At 41.4% G+C, this 24,921-nt stretch overlaps 1 protein-coding gene across 1 annotated transcript in view; it reads left to right on the forward strand.

The window, feature by feature from the left end:
• LOC146796556 (cytochrome P450 3A21-like) overlaps positions 1–24,921 on the forward strand; it is a 248,516-nt gene that overhangs the window by 201,597 nt on the left and 21,998 nt on the right. Inside the window, exon 11 of the mRNA XM_085629192.1 lies at positions 7,495–7,721. Within this exon, the coding sequence (XP_085485318.1) occupies positions 7,495–7,721 (227 nt within the window). The remainder of the gene's footprint in view (positions 1–7,494; positions 7,722–24,921) is intronic.

The following is a 24,921-nucleotide window of genomic DNA, read 5'->3' on the forward strand; positions in this document are numbered from 1 at the left end:
ATTTTTAAAACCTTGCATGGTGCTAACCCAAACCTTTGATCCAGACTTGTCCAGAAATACCTACCTGCACGGAGCTTACGCTCTGCCCATAAGAACCTCGTAATCATTCCTTCCTACTAACGGAAACGAGTAGGTGGCTGCAGGTTTGCAGTTCTGGCCCCCAGTTTTTGGAACACTCTCCCTTTAGATATAAGAACTTGCACTGACTTTGTGAGATTCCGTAGACTTCTTAAGACCTGGCTATTTACCCTAGCTTATAACTAGACTCTATTGACAACAAACACATGAGGCCCCAGCAAAAAACTTCTTAAGTCCAGCACCAAGAAACCACTCGTTGTATGAGCGCTTTATAAGAAATTTTAACATAACATAACAAGAGCCCGAATGGGCCATAATTGTGGCATTCTGGACCATGGATCTGTAGGTTCCTATTGATTCCTTTTAAATGCAAATTTAGCCGCTGCTAGATTGTTTTCGGCAACAAACATCAAGTGCTAGTGTTTTGCAATGTATTTATCAATTGGATTCAAGTTTGAATTGAAGGTAGATACATATTAAACATTTTTCATGATTTGACTGAGGCTTGGGTTCAAAAAGAGATTCCCTAGGGCAACATCGAATCGTCATGAGAGCCTGCCTACTGAGGCTTTTGGGATAACCCCTGCTGCATATTCCTTTTGGAAAGTTCTTATGGAGCTTCTATGGAAGTTGCATTAGAACAACTTGTTGATGGACTGCTTTGCTGCATACTTCGGTGGTCCAGACTACCTAAACATGTACAAAAGGAGACATTAATTGCTAACTCTGTAACTAGTCTTCCCAAAAATGCAATTTAAAGTAAGTCATAAAAACTATATTTTACCACTGCATTAATTGAATCCAAATTGCATCAAAACAAGTCTATTATCACAATCATTACATAACAACCTTCAACATACTTTACTAATGAAAAAGCTATTATCTTTGTAATATTAATGGGCCATGTAATCTATAAAACTGCTATCTGTATTAACTATCCTGCTAGATTAATTAAAATATATGTTCCTAGATGCCTGTGCTCTCCTCTTGGCTGTTAAGCAATTTTTTCTTCTAACATAAAGGTAGAAAAGCACCAACCTTTCAAGATAATAGTATAGTATTAACACTTTTCAAATAACAGTCATTTAATTCATCTACTAAAAAGTGTTTAGTTTTGCCATAATACGTATGCCTGTATTGTCATATATTACTATACAGCATCATAAGGCAGTATTTATTGTGAAAACTGTTTAAGTTTCATTTTTTTCAGAAAACCACCCACAGTTTGCCTCAAACTAAGAAAGTATAACTAAAGGCCCCTTTAGCAGCAGTAACACATTGAAAAGCATAACCCATGAAATAATTTCAAAGTAGTTCTAAAAGTCTAGAAATACCTAGCATGATAATGTCCAGTCCTGATAAAACTCTTTCAGTGCTAGCCATCTCTACTTAAAACATGCCATGAAGAAGTAATAGAGACAAACTATGGTTCCAAATCTTTACAAGCACTGGCACAGCCAACAGTTTCCCCTTTCGATGGTGTACGCAGAAAAGTACCCCAATCACTTTTTGAAGAAGCAATGTCATGGGTTCGGCCAGTGGTATGGCTATAAAATACTGTGTCAGGTGGTTTTATGATTGATACATACTTTTTGAATTTGTTGAAAGAGAAACAAGGTTCCAGCAGTCAGATTGTTAAAGAAGATGTTGTCCTTTGACCTTTGTGTGTTCCGGCCTGCAGCAGCCAAGCATACATGGGCAAGTGTTTGTCTCATTTGCAAGACACTTATACCCTCATTATGAATGGTGATGCCTAGTGCTTACTTTGGAAAATAATAAATGCCAGGCCCAAAGTTTTGCACAGGAGTTAATGCCGAATACCAAGGCCACGTGAACTTATTTAATACACCACCAGACTTTGCCAGCATCTATATCTCAGTCTATTTCATCCCTTTATCACTGTTTACTTTTGTCTCCTCCTTATTCCACCCTTTTGGGTTTTTCTCTTTCATGCACCAGATCAATGTCTGTCAGGGAAAAATTAGTGCTGGTCGGCAAAAATTAGTGTCAGTGGGCCCCACCTTCACCCACCAGCTGAATTGTAGTACTGGCCGGTGGTATCTGTTGGACCTGGCACTTTCTGCAGCATCACCCCCAAATGTTTTGCCTTCCTCCTCTCTTTTTTCTGACATCGTTTATTTTGGCTTTAGGACTCTGGGCCGTTTACCACTACCAAGCAGTGCTAAAGTGCTTGTTATCGCACCCAAAAAATTGTAACATTGGCTTATCCACAACTGGCTTATTTAATTTACTGTAAGTCCTTAGTAAAATGCTCTATATGTGCCCAGGGCCTGTAAATTAAATGCAACTAGTGGGCCTGCAGCACTGATTGTGCCACCCACTTCAGTGGCCCTTAAACATGGCTCAGGCCTGCCACTTCAGAGCCTGTGTGTGGAGTTTTAAATGACCATTTCAACCTGGCAAGTTAATCTGCTTGACAGGCCCAAACCTTCCAGTTTTTTAAAACATATAAGGCACCCGTAAGCCCTAGGCAGCCTTATGGGCAGGGCACAGTGTATTTAAAAGGTAGGATATAAATGTTTGAGTTTTACATGTCCTGGTAGTGAAAAACTGCTAAATTTGTTTTTCAGTGCTACAAGGCCTATCTCTCCCATAGGTTAACATTGGGATTGCATTAAAACATCTATTTAAGTGTCATTTCCAATTGGTAGCAGATAGAATGTTGGAGTTTGGTGTCTATGGGCTTACAATTTCAAATCACAATTTAGGGTGAAGTCGGATTATAAATTGTAAGTCTTAAAATTCCACTTTTAGAAAGTTTACATTTTCTCACTTTAACCACTCTTTACCGCTGCATGTCTCTGAATACACATCTTGGTTGAGTGACAGCTAGGCCTTGCTGCATTCACTCTAGACAGTCACACACAAAGGCAGCTGGGTAGTGACATTTGCATCCTAATAGCCCATCACCAGGCTGATGGGCCTTCCTGAGGTAGACACTTGCACCAGAATAGGGCTGTGACTATCCCCACACAAAGAGTTGCATACACCCCTGTAGTGAGGCTGGAGCCAGGGAAGGAAAGGCAGGGACCTGTGATCTTCAAAGGCCTCTTTCATGTCTCCCCCACTTCAAAGGCACATTTGGGTATAAGTACTGGACCACTGACACCAACAAAAGCGAACTCTACTGGACCCAAGGACATTCTGCCCGGAAAAAGAGCTACTGTGCCACAGGAGGGACTGCCACTTTGCTACCTACTCTGCCTGCTGGTTCTTACTTGGGAATGAGAGGGACTGGACCTGCTCTCTACAGCCTTACATACTTGAACCCAAGATTCTCCAAGGGCTAGCTGGCTTGCCTCCTGTTTTCTGAGGTCCCAGGGACGCAAAAGACTTCTTGCAACTCTGCTGGTGCTGCTGGACTTTGCCATTTGTGAGTCCTACCCTTGCCTGTGGAGCCCCCCCCCCCTTCTGTCCTGGGCCTCAGAAGTGCAGTCTGCAGCTGTTTTCCTGCAAAAACTGGCTCATCGATCTTAATGGGTGAGAAAAACCGACGCATTGCACTACAATACTGACACAGTGACAATTCACGGGAAATACACAGGACAACGATGCAGCGCCGATTCTTCCACCCCATCTGGGAGGCCCGATGATGATGCAGCACTGAATTTTTGACTCCGTTAGCGAGGCTCATCTCTGATGCAGTGCCTGGACAGTGAGGAAATTTCTGACGCATTGTGTGCTCGACGTCAACGCTTTGCTCCATAGCAGGTGTTTTTTCAGCGGGCCCTACGTGGGTTCTGTTGCCGGCCTGCCCTCCATTGTGGTTGTCCTGATCTTTGGATTTGTACCTATACTTCGCGACCTCAAGTAACCTTTTGACCGCTAGTAACTTCTAAGCACTGTTTTCACATTTAATCTTTAAAAATTAATATCTTGAGTTTTGCTTATTGGATTTTTTTTGTTGTGGCCTAGTTTTACTCAGAGAAATATTCTCTATTTTTCCAAACAAGTGTGGGGTCTTTTGTGGTGTTTTCACTGTGTTACTGTAATTTAAGTGTTGCACAAATTCTTTACACAATACCTATTAAGTAAAGTCTGAGTGCTGGGTGCCAAGCTACCAGAGGGTGAGCACAGGCTAATTTAGGTTGTGTATCTGACTAGGATTGCGGTCTCTATTTTGGACAGTGTGCATACTTCTGACAACTAGAGATGCCACTTCTAACAGTATCCAACCCAGAATGTTAATTCCAGGAAGTTAAAAACCAACTCACACATGGCCGGTCAGAGCAGCTTTTCAGGCCCTGCCAGATTGCCCTCTTGGCCTGTCCGACCCTGTTTCTGGAAACTAATGTTATGTAAGTGGTTGCAGGGCCAGTGACAGTATATATTTTTACGACAAATTGGTAATTAAGGGTCTTTGGTAGTTCTCATGATATTTTGGTGATGTTGTTCATGTGGGGATGTACAAGCCAAATGCCTTTCCCCAATGCTTGACTCTGAATGTAGCCATATGAAATGCTTAATGGTGTTGAAGGCAGCACAGATGTCAAACAGAATCAATGAGTATGCATATCTTGGGTCCATGACGTGACTAGTTCTTCTGTAATGGTCAGTTGAGTATTTTTGGTTGCTTAATAGGGGTTGAACCCAAACCAGAATTCACAACATTTTCTCCTCAAACCAGTCTCCTATTGGTATCTAGTGTATTTTTGTACTGAAAACACCGGATTTGATGTAAATTGAGAATTGACAAATGAGCCTGGTTTCAAGCACTTTTTTCCACACTTGAGATAGATCTATAGTCTCTCATCAAAATCTGTGGTGTGCCTCAGTTTTTAGAGGACACCAGCTATAGAGAGAGTTTAATTGATGAATGAGGAGATGACGAGTGCCTTTGCTGGTATACTCATAATGAGAAAGTAGGATTTGCAAATATTTGAGGAAGAAGACACATGTTTCACATCCTACTACTTGTGGGATTTAACTGAGGGGATTCAATTTAAGAAATTTGTGAAAGGAGCAAAGAAGGGGATAGTATTGAGATCCCACCAGCTCCTTAAAGATTCTAGTGTACTTATGACAAGTTTGCAGTTTTGGCAAGGTGGGGCAGAAAGTGAAGCTGCTGAAAAGGACCTATTTTACTTGCAGTAACTTTTTTTAAATTTTTTTTTTAGCAGAGTTTTATATAGTGCGAACTTGACCCGAATCCAATCAGGTATCGGAGTGCTTTAAATAGCACCAGTTATGTTACATGAGGACACACATTAATTTCATTTTTTTTTTGTTAGGCATGGGGAGATTAAGTGATTTGCCCAGAATCACATGATGTTTTTAGAGTCGTTACCAAGACTCGAACCCAGTAATGAATATGCTATAACATTCTCTCATGGGCAATTTCATTATCTTCTATTGCTGTATTAGTGTTTTGCAGTGACACTTGAGTTGTCACTGGTGATTGATTGGTCGGCCATAGATTGTGCTTATTTGAACTCTTGACATTTGAGGTAGGTTATGTGTTCAAGGGCTCAATGTCCATATAACTTATACATGATAAATACATTTTTATTTTTCTTAAGCCAATAAAAACAAAGGTAAATGGTGGTAGCACCCAAGCTCCTTAGAAAACAGAAGGATGATGCTTGATTTATAAATTGTGTTTAGGAAATAGAAAGAGTACGTAGACGTGTCTGGACAAGGTTTTGTACATCTTTTTAATTTGGCATAATTGACACTCAAATGTTTTGGGAAGATGAATGACCCAGAAGGGTGAATGCAAAAGATTTGTAAACCATCCAGTTCAGGATTCTAGGCCCATCAAGCCAACATACGTTCTGTATTGGGATACTCCCAGGCGCATCTGTGCGCTTTATAAATTTCACTCATCATTCTCACTCACCATCTAAGAAATGGCTTAGTAATAAGATCTCTTGCACTACATGGGTAATGTGCAGGAAGTTAGCACCCTCTGAGAGAGATGTTTCATCATGTAGCTGTGATAAGGGGCGTTTTCACGGCTCCTGTCTGCACGCATTTCACCGACTAAGTTGGAAAACAAGCTTAACGCATAAAGGGAAGGTGTGCATTCGCTCAACTATGACTTATCTGCTTAGCAATGTAAGCGCCTCAATGAGCTTGCACCCCATGTTGGTAAAACTAAAACCAAGAAATCATCATCGTGGAGACAGAAGAAAAGTCACAGTGGAAAGTTTAAGACTGGAATGAAACAATTACCAACATCAACATCGGAATGATGGGACAGTTGAACTCAGTTGCTCTAATTGGTTTTCTTTTAATAAATGTGAAATGTAAACACTGTTTATTTAGATTACGCAGTTAACAGATGGGGTAAGCGGAGGTTAATTTACGTTGTTAGATTGCTTTGGCACATGTTGAGGTACACAGGGGGGTGTAGGTGACCTTTATGTAGGTAATTTTTTTGGTAAACTTGGGGAGTGCATTGTGGGATTTGTATTTTATTTGAGAGGGGGGAGGAGTGGAGTACAGCCTGATTGGTCACAGGTGTGAGAGATTCTTCTTTAAAAACGGCCCGAATGGTAGGGAAAACGAGTAGGAGTCTTGGGAAGATGCAGAGAAGTGAGAGCATACAGCCGGTTGTGGCGTTAAGAAGGTAAATGGTAGACAAGGAGGGTGGTATTGAATTTCGAGGCACTTGGCAGTCGGGTGGGAACTGTGGATTGACGTTTTTGTTGGTAAAATTTGGGATGCACACTTTGATAGTGATAAAGGTTGTAAATACAGTGGGGTTTTATTCTTTGTTTAGTGTTAACACGGGTTGTTTAGCAGTAGTTTTTTTGGGAGGAGGAGGAGAGAAAGTAATGAGTTATGTTTTTTGACACTAAGATAGGTTGAGCAGCTAGTTAAAATGTTCTTTCTATTTCATTTTAGTTAACCCCTGACGAAGCATTGTAAAAATTCGAAATGCATTGGGAATACATCATAAGCTCACTTTTTTTCTAAAAATATGTTTGATTCCACATGCCTCCGTAAAAGCCTGGATTGGCAACGTCAGGCACTTGAAAATGTTGAATAAACAAATACAGCACAAACATATTGTCTCCGTGGTGATAAAGTTAAAAGGAAGATAAATGAAATAAGATTTGGATTACGTTTGATGAATTGTTAAAAATCACATAACTACAAAGGAAGTGTTTCAGGAAAGATTTCCGTTCTCGCAGTGCGACAGTTGGGTGCAGGAAGTTAGCACCCTCTGAGAGAGATGTTTCATCATGTAGCTGTGATAAGGGGCGTTTTCACGGCTCCTGTCTGCACGCATTTCACCGACTAAGTTGGAAAACAAGCTTAACGCATAAAGGGAAGGTGTGCATTCGCTCAACTATGACTTATCTGCTAATGTATTTGTGCCAAATAAGAAAACTATATATCACGTATAGTGTTTCACCTCTAACCTACGGTATTTTCCATTATCTGTAGGCTCCTCCCACATATGATGCACTGATGCAGATGGAGTACTTGGAGATGACAATTAACGAGACCCTCAGAATGTACCCCTCTGGAGGACGACTTGACAGAGTCTGTAAGAAGACGTTGGAGGTGAATGGAGTAACAATCCCAGAGGGAGTGGTGGTGATGATCCCGTTATATCCACTGCATCGGGATCCCGAGTACTGGCAAGAACCAGACGAGTTCAATCCAGACAGGTATCATTTACAAATGAAGGGTCCAAGAAGCAGAGATAGAGTGGTAACAATGAAGTTCATTACTATTATGGCTAATTATCAATTCAAGTCAATATCAAGATACTGAAGAACTAAGGGCATAGTGTATAAGAAAACTGGCGCAAGTTAAGATAGGACATTTCAAGTCACTTTTATGAGCACATGTAAATTAAACTAAAATTGCGGTCTCTTACAGCACACATTACAGATTTAAATTGAGTTTTGACATCTGCATATTAAAGATGGGTGTAAACATATGGGGACCAATTCACAAAAGTATTTAGGGTAAGGGGTTCTCTTTTTTGCACTCTTACATCCCTTTGAAATGCCCAACTCTCTAATAATAAAAGTGCAAATAGGACACACTCCTTTCTTACTTGTATATAAATATTCCTATTTGAATCCCATGTAGATGTTTTGGGGCCAATTCATAGGAGTGGAAAAGTACAGGAATGAATACAACAGGAATACTTACTTAGCTGTTCCTACATTTCTTTGTGAATACCCCCCTTGTGTGTATCACTCAAAGAGGCATATTTACAAGGGCATTGTGCCACCGAAACATCCCTTTTTATGCCACTTCGGTGGCACAATGCCCTGCTCCATATTTACAATGTAGCGCTAACTCACTTTGCGTGGCTTAACGCCACATTGTAAATATTGTACCCTTTCATAAAGTCTTCTGCATCAAAGGGGCATGCAATGGGTGTTGCTGTGGGTGTCCCACCGCAACACCCATTGCTTTTTGATGCTGCACAAGATTTACAAGGATCTGTAAATCTGAGGCAATGCCAAAAATTAACGCCATTGAAAAGCAAGCGTTAGAGTGATGTAACGAGGAGGAATACCTTTATTTTTCCTCTTTTTTTGTTATTTCTATCGTGCTGCATTTTGCTTCACACATAGAAGGAACATATCGCCTTTAATGATTTGTTTATGTGCAGCAAGGTGCCCCTTCCTGCACATAAACAATCATCCCAGCAACACATGCACCCTTACCCCATGGCGCAAGGGTGTCTGCATTGCACTAGGCAGCTTTTTTTAATGCCAGCGCAAAGGAAAACACAGGGGTGCGACGTATTCTTGTGAATACGGTGCATCCCTGCCTTTTTCAAATGATGCAGTGCGGCGCTGCTAAATTGTTTACAGCTTAACTCTGCGTCATTTCTTTGTAAATATGCCCCAAAGTGTATTCCTAGGGCGAAAAGTTACAATCAGAGAGTCCACAGTGCAGTGTCTAGAACAGGAACAGAAAAGACCTAATTACAAGCTTCCCAGTTAATTGTAATATGAGCGGTAACTCCTGTCAGTTCAAACCTGCCGATATTTGTCGGGAAAAATGCTCAACATTTTCCAGAACCTGAAGATTTTGGTTTGGCAAGCACCCAGAGAGTTGTAATTGACTGCTATTGCAACGGATAATTCTAACTTGTATTATATCAGGTGGGATAAATATAGCGTCATTTTCCGGCTGCTCGCAAAGAGGGCGAAACAGTTTACACTTAGAAAAGTTTATTAAGGTACTGAATTTCCTCGCAGCAGTTGTGCTGGAGACTGAATGAATTTATTGAACAAATGGTGGCAGATAGTGCATTTAAAAGCCCATTGACATAATAACCTTGCTCAAGGAGGTAAGTATTATGTTAAGGAAAGGGTTGGAGGCTCTCTCCTTTGCTGACCTTTCTCTGTCTCATTCTTCTCTCTCTCTCTCTCTCTCTCTCTCTCTCACTGCTCCTTTTTCCTGCCTCCTATACTTTTCTCCTCCTTTCCTACCTTTCCACCATTTTACCTCTCTTTACAAATGACCTATTTTTCCATTGTTCCTCAGATAGTCCCGTATTTTAAGCCTGTTTTTGGCCTTCTCTTGCCTCATATGTATTGCAAACCACCATTAATGCTTTTAAAATGTCTAACATACAGTAACTGCGTCACTGTAATTAGAAATAATAATCAGCAGACCCATGTGTAAGACATTCAAACTTTCTATAATTTCATAAACCCAAGGGGAGTATCAAAAAATAGTCTGCCACAGTGTTGGGCTGACGTGTTAAAGACCTACAGCTGAGATATGAATGAATTTTATTTTTATTGCACAGTTACTTCAAACCATTTGCAATATGATTTACATACATTTTTTTAAAAATTAGGATCACAATTGTCTAAAAACATTAGTACAAAATGAGTTCACCTACGGTATTATCTGAACCAAATAAAAGAAGATATGTTATATACATTAAAAAAAGGTGGGAGATTGCCAGTTCAACCTTATTGCAAATTTGATACATGTACTAAGGTTAGTATTTAAAAAGGCGTCATCATGAACTAATTGCTGGAGACTGATTATTCTTCAGACAAGATTGCCTTTTGTATTGCCTGGCCCCTCTTCTTCAATAAGCCTAAGACACAGCTCGGCCATGTATCTCCCAAGTCTGACGGTAAGGTGCAGGAAAAAAGAACCAAAGCTGCTTCTTTCACTGTCCGGACCCCGTTACGCAGCCATATTTGTTTTAAAAGATTCTGACAGGGCTGTAGCATGCTGGGACAACAACACATCAAGTGTAGCACAGATTCAGATTTAAAGTTGCAAATACTGCATCTGATTTTGTGTTCAAGGGACTTCCACACTGGGTTTAATTCTTCAATTGGGAGGGGCACTAATCTGGCCCATAAAATGTTTTTATGCTTTCCTTCCTAGTGCTTGGCTAAGATAGGGTTGGGTTTTATGCCCTACATAAGATATTATCAGCCCAGGTGGACCTCTTCCTGTTACATAGTCTGCAAGGTCATTTTTATGTGACAGTTGGTAGCATTGTTTATTAATTGAGTTTTCAATTGCCAGATAGTTTATCGCTCCTTGATCCCAGTTTTGAATTGCTAAACCCAACTTTTCCACTGCTTCCTCCATATAACATTGCTGAGGGTTAGATGACCCCCCATAGACCGGCTTCAGCATGCTCTTTAAGCTTCCGGCTGGGACTGTAAGTACTTGATAGTAGTATTTCGCATGCATTCCCAAACATTCTTTATTTTGTTGCCTCAGTCCAAATTCCAAGCAAATTAGGCTGTTGCAAGTGTATTTTGGTCATTTGAAAATGCGTTTATAGGCCTGGCATTGTGCTTTGTTTAACATTGATTCCATTTTACCTGCTGTGCATACCCTGCAGTTGCCCTGATTTTGGCTTGTATTCCTTTTCTGATGGGAACTGTCATTGGACTTTGCATTAGCTCATGTAGTTTGCATAGGGCATAATGTGTTGACTGTGCTTTGGCCTTCATTTTATGCAGATGTAGCATTGCTTTACCTGTTTCACATAGCCAGCACCCAAGATCATTGTAGGATTTCGCAGTGGATTTGATCTCTTTGCCCATATGCCATTTCAATAGTGCTTTTTTTGGAAAATGACCGAAAATTACTACTTTGGTTTTTTGAGCGTTTATTATAAGTTTGTTTCTTTTGTTGTAATTGTTGAGGGTGTCTAGGCCCCATTGTAGCCCGATTTTTTTGTGATTCATTACCACTAAATCATCAGCGTATTGTAATATTTGAAGTTTGTTAGTTCTGGTTTTCAGAGTTACAAGACTGGCATTGTGAAGCTTCTTCCCCACATCAGCGGTATATAAGTTAAACAATGTAGTGACAAGTAGACATCCCTGTTTTAATCCACGTTTTTTCAAGCACTTCTTCGTTGTGGTGTTGTCTACCAGCTTTACTTTGATCCAGGTGTTACTGTACAACAAGATAATGGCGTTTAGAAGACCAGCTGGGATATGCCAGCTGCGCAGTTTGGCCCAAAGCTTGTATCGAGGCACCCCATCGAAGGCAGCTGAGTAGTATACGAAGCATGCAAATCCTGGTTTATTGTTTTTACCGTTTGCTTGCTGGCTTAGATACGACATGGCCATGATGCTGTCAATTGTGGAGCAGCCTTTACGAAATCCAGTTTGATAGTGGGGGAGGATTTCGTTCTCTTTGATCCATCTATTTAATTCATTCAATTAGGTGCTGGCGTAGCTTTTCCTTCAATTTCCAAGAGGGCAATTAGTCTATCATTTTTTGGATCTGTATTGTCTCCTCTCTTGAAAATTGGATGTAAAAATTACCCTCTCCATGAATCGGGCACCTTTGCTTTCAATCGACATTCGATAAACAGATTGGATAAGATTTTTCCCCAATCTACTGGATCTTCTCTAAAGATTGCTCCTGGAAGACCATTGGGCCTGGGTGCCCAATCTTTTCTTTTACTTTTTCGACAGCGGTACAGTCTTATTCTTTGCCCATAAATTCCACTGAGACCTCCTCGTCTGTGTTTGAGCTTGTCGTGGGGCAGACCCCGGCGCTTCCAAGGTCAATGCAACCTTCCTTTTCAATATAAATTGTAGAAACGTGTCTCAGCCATGCATCTGCGTGTATGGAGTTACGCCTATCTACTTTACCTTTCTCCAGGCTGGCTATAAATTGCCAAAGCTGACGGTGTTTGTGAGGTTTTGAGAGCTTGTGTATCGTTATCCAGTCTTTCTCTATTTCATTTTGTTTAACAGATCATAGCAGATGTCTACGCTTTTTAGATAGATCTTTACACTTTTCCCTTGTTTCTTGGGTTCCTGCAATCCTATGTGCTCTTTTAGCCCTCTTCAGGTTGCGTATTATTATACTTAGTTTTATGTTGTTATCTCTAAGTTGTGAGGTGTAACTCTTCATTCCATGTGGGCTGACTTTGTTGTTATTGATGAGTGTAGTTTTTAGAGCACCAATCCCCCTCGTCCAGTTACCCATACTAAGTTGGATTCCAGGAAGCTTACCTTTACACTCTTCTTTTCTTTCCATGCATTAAATGAGGTGGCCTAGTGCTTGTTCCATTTTAACATTCTAACTAATGTGTGTTCCTCAATCCCTGTTGAATGGGATACTATAGCTGCTTGTTCCCTCTGTATGATGCTAGTATTTAATTCAACCTGCAGCAATGTGTGGTCACTAGTTTTGTGTGATTTTACTTCAAAGTTTACTATTTTCTGAATTAGAAGGTTGCATAGAAAGATGTAGTCAATTGTGGAACTGTTCTTAAATGTGGCCATTCCTGAGTATTTGGGATCCAAACTTTTCTAGGTTTCATTGGCGGACTTTAAATCATAATTTTGCAAGAAGGAATTAAAAATTCTTTCAGAGCTAGTTGGACACGACCAGTCACTCATATTTGTTCCCAGATGGTGCAGATTGAAGTCTCCTACAATCACTTTAGCTGATAGAAAATGCGTGTGTAAGATTTCCTGTATTGAAGTTAAATTGTTTTTTGTAGCTTCCGATTTTAACGGACCGTGTGCGTTTAATTATATGGTTATAACTAAGGTTGAGGAACTATCCTCTCTGTCCCCTTTTCCCTCGATTACGAGTGCCGGTAACATGTCTGACTCAGTTTTTACCCTTTTTACTGTTAACTCTTTTAGATGTTTTACATAAATCGAGATTCCGCCTGATGGTCTACCATACTGATTTTATGTTTAATTGCTAGTTTGTGAAAACCGGCGTTGCCTTCAAGGTGTACATGATCTGTGGCCCAGGTCTCTTGTAGGCATATGATGTCTCCTTCCTGCAATATATTTGTTGCTGTTACGTGTACATGCGCTTTGTGTATGCCTGTCACATTCCAAGAAATGATTTTAAGATTGGAAAGTGATTTTTGGTTAAGGCAAGATGTACTAGACTTTTCTGATACTATAGGGTTTGCAGTAGGCAACACTTGTTGATTCCGTGAAATATCGAAAATGGCCACTTGATCATCAGGAATAGCGAGTGCCACGTTGTAACTCTTTGCTTATCCTACTGAATTGATCATTCCTTTGAATTTTCTGTAGCCCATCATCTTTTACTGTCCTACTTATGGTCATGTCCTCCTGTCTCCTTACCGATATGCTGAGTTTCTTGTAGTTTTGGTCTAGATGTATTTTTGATGTGCCTCTCAATATCCCTTGTGAGTGCTCTTTAACTTTCGTTGTACGGTTTGATGTGTTTGCCGGCTCCAGTAGAATTAATGGATACTTTTCTTGTTCTGGTGCGGTTACGGCAATACCCCAGTTTTTAAAAATATCTTTTTCTCTGAGCACTGCTTCAGACATGTGATGGTTTTACCAGGTCACTATAGTATCTTCTTTAAAGATGTCTTCGTCTTTTGGTTCAAACTGAACACTAGCTACACCTTCACTTTGTATGTGAGACAATGAAGGTATGTGTTGAAGAAGCCTTAATAAATTCCCCTCTGTTCAGTGTATCGTATTACCCCTTTGATTTGTACTGTGATTGAAAAATGGTTTTACACGTGTTTCTAGTGTGGGCAAAGATTGGTGTGTTGTTGCTTTACGCTATATCTCTCCAGGTGCATTGGCAGTATTAATGCTCACAGGTTGTTGATTTTTTGATTCACCTCCCATTGTTTCATTTGTTGTTTGTACGATTTTCTTTACTACTCCACCGTTTTCAGAGGGCGTTAATTCCTGAATCGCTGGTGGGTTTGATGTAATGTTTTCTGTTTGAGAACCTTCACCCAAGGAGTTGCATTGTATTTGGGTCTCAATGAATATCGGATACAGTTTATTAGATAATTGCCTTTCCTGTTTTTGAGGAGAGGTAATTGCGGACTCAGTCTAGACATGCATAGACTGACCCCAGCTCCTTCTGATTTGTGTAGTCTTTTGGCGCTTCAATTGTTTTTTTTGTTTTTTCTTCATACGTCGTGACAGGTTTGATTTGGTAGTGCTGGTTGGATTTTCATGTTTATTTTCCTTATCTGGCTTTCCGCTAGTTACTATTGGTTGTGTAATGGTTATTGGGTCTGTATTTATGTTTGTGTTTGTATTTGTACGGCCCTTTTTTGGAGTTTTTACTTTGGTGATTTGCTCGGTTGTCACAGATGTTCTATCGCCTACTATTTGAGCTTACTGTGTCTTTAGGTCTTCGATAAGGGTAGAAAGCACTTCCGGGATTGAAGCTGGTTTGTCTATTTTTGGCCCACAGGCGCAATCTGTATTTAATGTAGTTGCATATACTTGGGCTCGTGTTATTAACGTGTTCAGATTTGCCAGTTTTTGAACAATCACGGATATTGTTTTTGCCATGATGTTAAGCAAATCCACTTGGACATCCGTCTTATTTGATTGATAGTTCAGTGCCTCAAGTGTGAGTTGAGATGTTTTGAAGAAAATATCCCATATTGTTCCTGAGTCTGTTGTTACTACTGGGTGATTGATATCAGGGTTTTGGCAATGCTTGTCTTTTAGCGGAGTGTTATTAAGAGATTCACTTTCAGCTATTGGGTGATTTTGTGTGTTGTATTTACTGTGTGGGAACCTATATTCCGATGTTTGAACCAGTATAATATGGGCTTCGACTCCCTCTCCGCCTTGGTTTTTTCCTCCCAGTACCTCATTTGTTGTGATATTTTGTAAACTAGGCGACGGTGCTGTACAAGTCGGTGTTTGTATTTTACTTTCGATTTCACTTATTTCCACATGTTGAGTGAAGTTTGAGCGATGCTTATTGATTTTTACTTGTACCTCAATTGGTTGGTGAGCCCCAATGCTCTGAAATTGCTCTCGAGATTTTTGTAACGTTTGTGACAGTGATTCAATAGAATTTTTATTGTGTTGTAATGAGTGATCTCCATATGTCAGGAGTTCCTGGTCCATAATAGATCCCCATGATTGGTCCGTTTGTTCTTTGCTTTCTTGATCCGGCTGGGACCCAGTTAGAGTTATGGGCCCTATATTAGTTTGATTGTTCTTTGAATTTGTATTTCCTATGCGAATAGATGGTGGGATAGATGATGGTAGATGATGATCCCATCCCTCCTGTTCCTCGTGATGGGATAACATTGCATTCGCTGGATCTTTTGAAAAGTTGAATTTGCTTGGTATACTGATCGATTTTGCAAACCTTCTATACACTGGCGAGATTATTTCCCACCTTATACACTTGTAAATGGTTGTTTGACTTGAAACTTTCAAGGAATGGTGTCCTTTCTCCTGGAAATGTAGCAGGATTTGCTGACATCTCAATAGTAATTAAAGAGCACAACAGAACGTGACGCACTAACATAACAAAAAGCAAAATAACAACACAACCAACACATAACAGGACACAACCAATGAAAACAGTCACAACACAATGCAACTCAACAGGCACAGTACAACACAACAATAACATAATGAGATAATTGATCACAAAAACAAAGCAGCCCAGAAAGCAACTAAACTCATCACCACAAGAACAAAATGCAACACAATAGACATACACATATATTCTTTTTACAGATTAACAATGCCTCACATTTGCTCTGATAATAAAGTGGTAACAGTTTGTACCACGCACTTCCTTACTTACAAACTATGACATGTAACAACACCAGTCAAAAAAATGCCAGTGAAGGGGCGTTATAAATATTGGGCTTATTCTTCTCTTGTAATTTAGGAAACCTTTTAATATTCCAGTTACGTATTTTCAGTCCCACCTCTATTAGTAAACAGAATAAATAACGCCCAACCTCCTCATCATTGTCCTTTGGAAAATGTTGAAACCACATAATAATGCACATTTATCAAACCAGCTTCAGGAATGTTTTAGAAATATCTCTTTACTCCTTTATAATACACCATCTTCAGAAATAGGGAATGTCGTCGTTTGTCATTATTCTAAGGCTCTGGTTATGAGTCTGGTGAGCAGAATTACTGCATGGAATCCCGCTCCGCCTCATTCTAAGTGTGCTGGTGTTTCTGCAGCCAGCTATCCTGGGAGTTGGAACACTGTGGCAGGTTTTACGGGGCGTAATGCTGTCTCTTTCCCAGTTTTTTTATGGCAGGGGGAGTAAGGAGGGCTCCCACCTCCAGGCACTTAGCTTCTGCTCCGCTACCCTACTCCCCATATCCCCCTCCCTGCACTCTCACCACACTCTGAGGTCCATGTATATATTTACCACCAATGTTAAACCCCCAGAATTAGGAATTCCGTGTGATTTTATGACTGGTGAATCCAGTCCCACCCATTGATTCCCAATTCCATGTGCTTTAACTCGCAATTGCACAGTACTGTTGTGGTGTTACCACTGTTGGGGTGTTACCACACAGTAATGTTAATTCTGCACATGGACTTTAAACCCCAATGGTACTGTGCAAGTTGCAATCAGTGCCTAAGAAGATAAAAATCCACATTTTACAAAAGGAAGTATTGAGAGTGGGATTGGCTTTGACTGCTTTGTACATTAACCGTTTCCCAGAAATATGCATTCTCTCCTACTGCCCTAACCTCATCATGATGTTTCTGGAAAGATTACTAAGCCGTTAAAAGCTCACCTCTCAGATCTCAGAGCATGTCAGTAGTAATTTTATCAATATTTATCTCTGCTGCATTTGACACAGTCCATTACGCAACACTACTGAACGATTGTCATGATATGGGTATTCATGGCAAATCATTTGCTTGGAAAGACTCCTGTATGGCAAATATATTGTACACTATCCCCCAACCACCATACCACATCCTACATGCTCAAATATGTGAGTTCCCCTCCTTAGTTCTCCTCCAAACATGATACAATCCTTCTAGATTGTTTCAATTATGCTGATGATAAACATATTATTGCTATGTTACAACGTCTCCATGACACTCTGTTGTCATTGTTTGTACATGCTTTGTCAATGTCACTAACTAGTTGACTGCAAACCACCTTACCCTGTTCAGTGGCATTGAACATTTCAACTTATAAAACGAGGTAGTCACTGCATATGTCTCATCCTTTTTATACTGTTCTTATACTGTCTCAGCTCCTTTGTATGCTGTACTAGCACATGATCACAGTAGGTTTGTAGATCCCATGATATTGGTGCTGGTGACCAGGCTCCTCTATCCAACGTTGTACAGCCACAGGAGGTGATCTTTCACTGGTACGTATGGGTTGCTCAATATGAGATGTACATTTGGCAATATAAACATATGGGTTCAGTTGCATTTTAGTTACCAGATTATTCAGGCCTAGTGTGATGCACATTTATCAGCAACTATTTATACGGGTAGCCATTTACAGTGCTGTGCCTGATGCAAAGAGCGGCTGTCTCCCCTGAGCCTTAAACGGCTATTGCATCAAATTCTAAGTCTGCCTCAATGGAGCCCAAGAAAGCTACAGCATGGACACTATGTTTAGTTTCCTGAATCCTCCATACGCGCTGTATGAGATTTGACTAATTAGGGGATGCACGCTATTTTCCACTTTTACCTGATGACCCCACCATAGCCCTTGCACTGGAAAGTTTTAAGCTTGAAGCACGCTCTTCCCATCTAGTATGTGGACAACTTGTCTCTGACAGAGATGTTTCAATCTATGGGCAAAGTGGCAGTTGTCCAAGACCCCCCCACCTTCCAAGGGACACACTGGGAAAATGAACTTCCTCTCTATTTGACCCTTGTATATTCTATTCATTTATCTAAAACTCTTTCCCACTCCACCATCCTCTGCTTCTGACTCAGTCTCTCTACCTAGTGCCATCTTAAGGATTTCTGAGGTCCCAGACAAGACATATGCTGACTATTTTTCTGTGATCCTGTTACTGTTTAACATATAATTTAGTATTGTTTGGCACATGTGGGCTTGAATTAGCAGGTAATGGATTATAAAATTCAAACTTGTTCCACACCGGGCCCCATAATGTCTTACTGAGGGCCAAGAAATCCTAAAGATGACACTGGTCTCTAAGGGACAGTCATCACTCCCCTCCCTATGACCTGGACGGATCATTTTCTCATCCCTATGTGCCTCGGTCTTGCAAGTGCCCCTTTGCGACCTCTCATCAGCCTTCCAGGAGGCGTTGCTGGCACAAACTGGACACATCAAACTTTGTGTCCACCCTAAAATCGTCATGCCCCAATTGGCCTATTGATTTTGAGGCAGCTGATAGAGCCTTTCGAGGTTGGATTAACAACTTACTCGATCACTGTATTCCAAAGAAACTCACCAGCGCCAAGCGTACGCAATTGCACACTTGGTATAACGATACCTTGGTGCTGGAAAAGAAACATTGTAAAATTTTGGAACGAATCTGGAGGTGCACCTATGACCCCATTGCAAAAAAGATCTTTAGGAAGGCTATTAAAGCCTACCACAAATTAGTTCAAAAGACTAAAGCCGTGTTCTATACTAATCTGATCACATCGAGTCCCGACCCCTCTAAAACTATCTTCTCTCTTAGGAATAATATGATAAAACCCCCGGCAGGAACTAATAATATCATATCCACCAACTTGCACTGTGAATCACTGGCATGTTATTTCATCAATAAAGTAGAGTGCATTTACAACGCACTCGACTCGAGGATGGACACCTCCAAATCCTGGGCAATCACTATTTCAGCTGATCTCCCTTACTATCTTCAAGATCTACCATCTTTGTCTCTTAAGACTTAGACGTCCTGGCAGCTAAGGTTAAATCAGGCTCTCCTGATAATCCAGTAAAATCGGAAACCTTCAGGAAATTCCAGGACTGTCTTTTGACTGAGGGTAGGAAACTGATTGATGGATCGCTCCAGTTGTCAGAAATCCCCAAATCATGGAAGCATGCTAAGGTCATCCCTCTGCTGAAAAAGCCAGCACTAGATGCATCTCTGCCGGAAAACTTTCGGCTAATTTCTCTGCTCCCATATTTGGCCAAGATTATGGAGTCCCATGTTAACATCACCCTGACCAAATATCTGGAAGCTAATGAGATTCTGGACAGATCACAAAATGGGTTTCAGCCTAGACATAGTACGCAATCCGCTCTTCTGGTGGTTACAGAGCAGCTGAGGGCAATGTTGGATAAGGGCAACATTTCGGCACTGATTTTTCTCGATCTGAGTACTGCCTTCGACACGGTCTCCCAGAAGATTCTGCTTCAACAACTTGGGGAGATCGGGGTCAGAGGCAAGGCCTCTGACTTTTCCTTTCAGATCCACGCCCCTCCCTATTTGTCCAGCATCTACCCCCTCAGCAGTGGTGTCCCCCAGGGCTCTGCCCTGAGCCCTACATTGTTCAACGTGTATGTCCGCCCTCTGGCCCTCCTGGCCAGAGCCCGGAATATTAATATGACATCGTATGCTGACAATACGCAATTGATATTCACCTTTTCCAACAATCCGGATCTAGACCAACTGAAATTCCACGAAGATGTTTTGGCCATCTCAGACTGGATGGCGGATAACTATTTACAAATCATTTCCTCGAAAACGGAGGTGCTCCTGGTAGGTCGAGATACCCATAAATGGGACTATCATTGGTGGCCTGCGGCCCTGGGCACCCCTCCCCAACCGAAAAGTGTAGTCAAGAACCTAGGGGTCCTGATGGATAACGCCTTCTCATTCAAGCTTCACGCCAAAAAGGTGGCAGGTACATGTTTCGGCCACCTACGCGGTCTGAAACCCATTCTGGGGTTTTTCGATGCTCCCACTCGACAAGCGATTAATCAACCAGTGGTTCAGTCGAATCTTTACTATTGTAATGGACTCCTACTTGGCGTGAATAAAACTGTCACTAAGAGACTCCAACAGGCACAGAACGCGGCTGCCTGCATTCTCTTTGCCCTCCCTAAGCACTGTCACACTTCCCATCTTCTGCGCCGTCTTCATTGGCTGCCAATTGAACAGAGAATCCAGTTTAAAACTCTCTGCACCACTCATAAGATCCTACACGGCCAGTGTCCCCAGATACTGCAGGGGCTTTGTACATCATATGTTCCAGTGCGAGCACTGCGCTCCGCAGACCTGCATCTGGCTTGCATTCCCTGGGTACGTAGGTGTAGAGCTGGGAGGCGCTCTTTTAGGTCTTTGGCCCCAGCCCTATGGAACTCCATTCCACTTGCTGCATGTAGCACACAGGATCATTGGGCATTTAGAAAACAGATTAAAACCTGGCTGTTTTCGTCTATCTAGCTTCACTCCCCTTGGTCTCTCGTCCGCTAGCGCTGGGACACCCCAGTGTTGGGGTAGCCATGCGCTATACAAATGTATCTAACATAAAATGATCTGTGAGTGTAGTCTGCTGTATGCACCTGTGCTAGGCTTGACAACTGTCACTCCTGCATTCCAAGATCCCCGTGAAGCGCTTCTTCAACCTTCTTAATCACAGGTTTGTCTTTTGATCCAGGGATATAAAGAAACTGGAGCTGTCTCTGCACTCCTCCTCAGGGTTTGTGGAATTTGAGATGTACAAATACATGTAACCCTCTGCCAGAAGTAACAAAATAGCATCGAGTCCTTTGCAGCCACAGCTTAATTCAAATCAATCCTAGCTTTTTTTGCATTGCTTTTATCAACAAATCAAAGGTTGTTGAGTTGAGCTGTCTCTGCACTCCTCCTCAGGGTTTGTGGAATTTGAGATGTACAAATACATGTAACCCTCCGCCAGGAGTTACAAAATAGCATCCTGTCCTTTGCAGCCACAGCTTAATTCAAATCAATCCTAGCTTTTTTTTGCATTGCTTTTATCAACAAATCAAAGGTTGTTGAGTTGAGAATACAAACAAGAGTAACCATCTTGCTGGGTAGTTGCCGTACTCAGATCATTTTGTAATGTCAAATTAGGACATATGTGGAGTCTATCATTACGCTAGTCATGATATTTATATGCATTACTCCTGGCGAAAATGTTCAAAAAAGATGTGAAATTTTATAAGTTTATTATAAACTTTTCTAAAGTGTGCAAAAGCAGTCTTCTCAACTTCACATTCTCTGTGCATTTCTTTTGCATTTTCAATATCCATTATGATATATTTTCTTAATTATATTCTACTTAAGATGCACTTTCACCAAACAGTCACATCTTACAATTGCTATCTGTGGGTTGTATTTAAAGAGGCATCCTTTGTGAATCCTACCAAAATATTTCAACAAAACACCACAGTAGAAATGTAACAGGTTCACATATTCCATCCTGGGGCCAAGATTCACAAAGGTTTAGCGTCGGGTTAGCATTACTTTTTTAATGCTAAATATACACTTAAACTTTTTGGCAATTAACAAACCAGAGCAAATTAGCATTTGCGTTGGTTTGTATGGAAAAGTAATGCTTTGCATTACTTTGCGTCAAGAGGGCATTACATGGGTGGCACAAGAGGGCATTACATGGGTGGCACATGGGCGTTCCCATTCAACCACCCCTGCTTTTGGACACTAAAGCCTGTCTACGAACATTAGTAGACTGGGTTTAGTGGCAAAAGTTAACGCAGCTGAAAAGCAGGAGTTAAAAGAAGAAATGTTTTCATTTCTCCGTGCTTTTCCTTCTTTGCATGTGTGCTGCACTGTACAGCACACATACAAAGTAGAAAAAGGTTTTAAGCTTGTCTAGTCATAGTATTTTGTGCAGGAAGGGTACCCTTCCTCTATAAAGCCTACAGTAGACTCTGACACGCACCCTAGCACTACAGTGCTAAGGTGTGGGCCTGGCACTCAGTAGCACCGTGCAAAGGAGATGGGCAGAAAGTGCCATATCTCTGTGAATATGGCGCAGTCCTGCTCTCTCCCTGTCACGCAATGCAGCACAGCCTCTTTGGGTGCTGCGCTGCATTGCATGATGCCTTTGGGAATCTGGATTTTGATCTCATTCACTATACTAAGACTGACATGAAACAATTTGTCAATTGTCACTTGCCAGACTGGCAATTTGCCCTCCTAATGTCCTATCCTATGCTGCTAGTGTCACAGGAAAAATGTGCTGAAACAAATCACTCTTTCAAATTTCATTTTCACAAACTTTTCTTGGGTAGATAAACCTACAATACTTCTGGGGTGGGTCACACTTCTTTAGCAAACCATGAACGTCTTCAAATGTTTTATGAGGATCCTTTCAAAACTTCTGGATTCTTCTGGAAATGCATACAAAATTGTGCTGTAGAATGCACTGTTTCTCCCCATGTTTACAATGCAGTGCTTCTACCCTGCAATCCAGATTGGTTACATATGAACGCCACTTTAAAAGCTCACAATCCAGAGTACGTGCATGCATATGCCACATTAAAAGACCACAATTTAGAGCAGATATGTACGTACGCCACTTTAAAAGATCACAATCCAGAGCAAGTACGTACATACGCCTCTTTACAAGATCACAATCCAGAGGGGTCCACTTAAAAAAATCACAATCCTGAGCAGCTACATATGTAGGCCTATTTAAAAGATCATAATCCAGAGGGGGCACATACGTACACCATTTAGAAAGATCTCAGTCCAGAGCGAGTACATATGTACGCCACTTTAAAAGATCAAAATCCAAAGTCAGTACATACATATGCCACTTTAAAAGATCACTAGTCACCACAGCACAGTTCTGCACTACTTTCTCTAGTAGTCTCATTGTTCCCACTCTCTATCTGAAGACAAAAGCTATTTCTTACCGTTTTTCTACCTTGTCTCTCATCAGTGGTTCACTTTCTTGCTTCTATTCGACTTGTCTCTAACACACACTAGAGTCCTTCTTGGAAAATTTGATGTTTCCTACCTTTTTCCACTTTTGCTGCATTTCCAATGTCTGTACCTCTTTTCTCAGTAACCCTGCTGTATTTTGTTTATCCATGTGTGTCAGCAGTTTCTAAGTTCTCAACTTTACTCCTCTCTGTTGTTTTATCCTTAGCAGCCTTACTTTTCCATAACATTCACCTGTTTGCCTGTCTCTCCCCTCTGAATTTTATGTTGCATTCTCAGTAGTCTCTGGGATTCTTAAAGGCCCACCCCTTCTTAGTCTGTCTTTAAGGGTGAGACTTGGGAACTAAATGCATCCCTCGAGAAATTGCTCAAACCAGCCTTGCTCCCTTAATATCTTCATGTAATCCCTCCCTTTCCTGCCATGCTCTCTTTCGCTTCTCCCTCTCTGAACACTCCTTCCATATTTCCCCACTCCCTCTTTCCTCCTTCTCTTTCTATCTTTTTTTTGAAGCCTCCCCTGCCTGCTGCTAATAATCTTGGGGATCTGGGGAAAGTGGCAGAGGCACCAGGAGCAGCCATGGGCTTTCCAAACTGACCTCCAAGGACCCCAGCCTACCAAAGAAATTCCCGGTGGAATAAACTGCCTGTCAGACCCTGATATCTCTGTTAATCCCTGCTGTCGTCATTTGCTCCCTCCCTTTCACACTTCCTCTCCCTCTCCCTCTCCCTCTTCCTCTCCGTCTCCCTCTCTCTCTTTCTCTCTCTCTCCCTCTGCCTAGCTCTTCTGACTCTTTTTTTTAAAATTTTAATTTAGAGATTTCTTCCCAACAAGGAAAATCATAACATCTTGAGATCCACATTTCATCATTACATTGTATTACACTGTATACAGTAACCCTGAGTACATATTGGTAAGTCATAGAGAAGAACGAAAGAAAGCGAATACAACATCACTGCATTGTGGTGGGCTCTGGGTCAGTTTGCAAGCTCATTGATGCCTGTTCTAATAGGTGCAACTTGAATGGCTGCCAAATATCTAGAGGGTGGGAGGCAGGCAGTTGTACCTGGGCGTATAGTTCAGTGTTAGTGTTGCAGTAGGTCATGCTACGCAGCCAGCCCTTCACAGTGTGGGTGTGTTTGTTACCCCAGAACTTGGCAACTTCTCTCTTGGCTAGCAGTAAGGCAAGGGCGCAAAAACACCGACATGATTTGGGGAGATCTCCAACATATCTCAACAGAGCCATGAGGGGAGAGAGAGGAAGGGGCCAGTCCAACATTGAAGATATAGCCTCAAAAACTTTACCCCAGAACAGGGCCACCTTAGTACAGGACCATGCCATGTGCGCAAAATCCACCATAGGGGTCTTGCAACAAGGGCAAGAGTGGGGCCTAGCGGTGTCCATACGGTGGACTATGCATGGCGAAACATATGCTCACCAGAGGAATTTAAAATGTAACAGCTTATGCCTATAATTAAAAGAAATCTTACGGGTTTGTTCACAACAAAAAAGGTATTGAGCGTCCAACAGTGGTTGGCTCAGGTCGCATTCCCAAGTCTGCCTCAATTTCAAGTCCCTGAGGAGAAGGAGTGTGATTGCTGTCTTATGCATTTTAGACATCAAGTGTTCACCACTGAGGCCCTTGATGAGGAGGGTCAATGGGTGAAAGTCAGGTGGCTCTATCGGGTAAGTCGGGACAGTGGCCCGTAGTGCACTTAATAACCGGCGTAGAATAAAATGGTCTAGAAAGCTGGCGT

This window comes from Triturus cristatus, chromosome 10 (assembly GCF_964204655.1).
Source record: "Triturus cristatus chromosome 10, aTriCri1.1, whole genome shotgun sequence".
NCBI classification, from domain to species: Eukaryota; Metazoa; Chordata; class Amphibia; order Caudata; family Salamandridae; genus Triturus; species Triturus cristatus.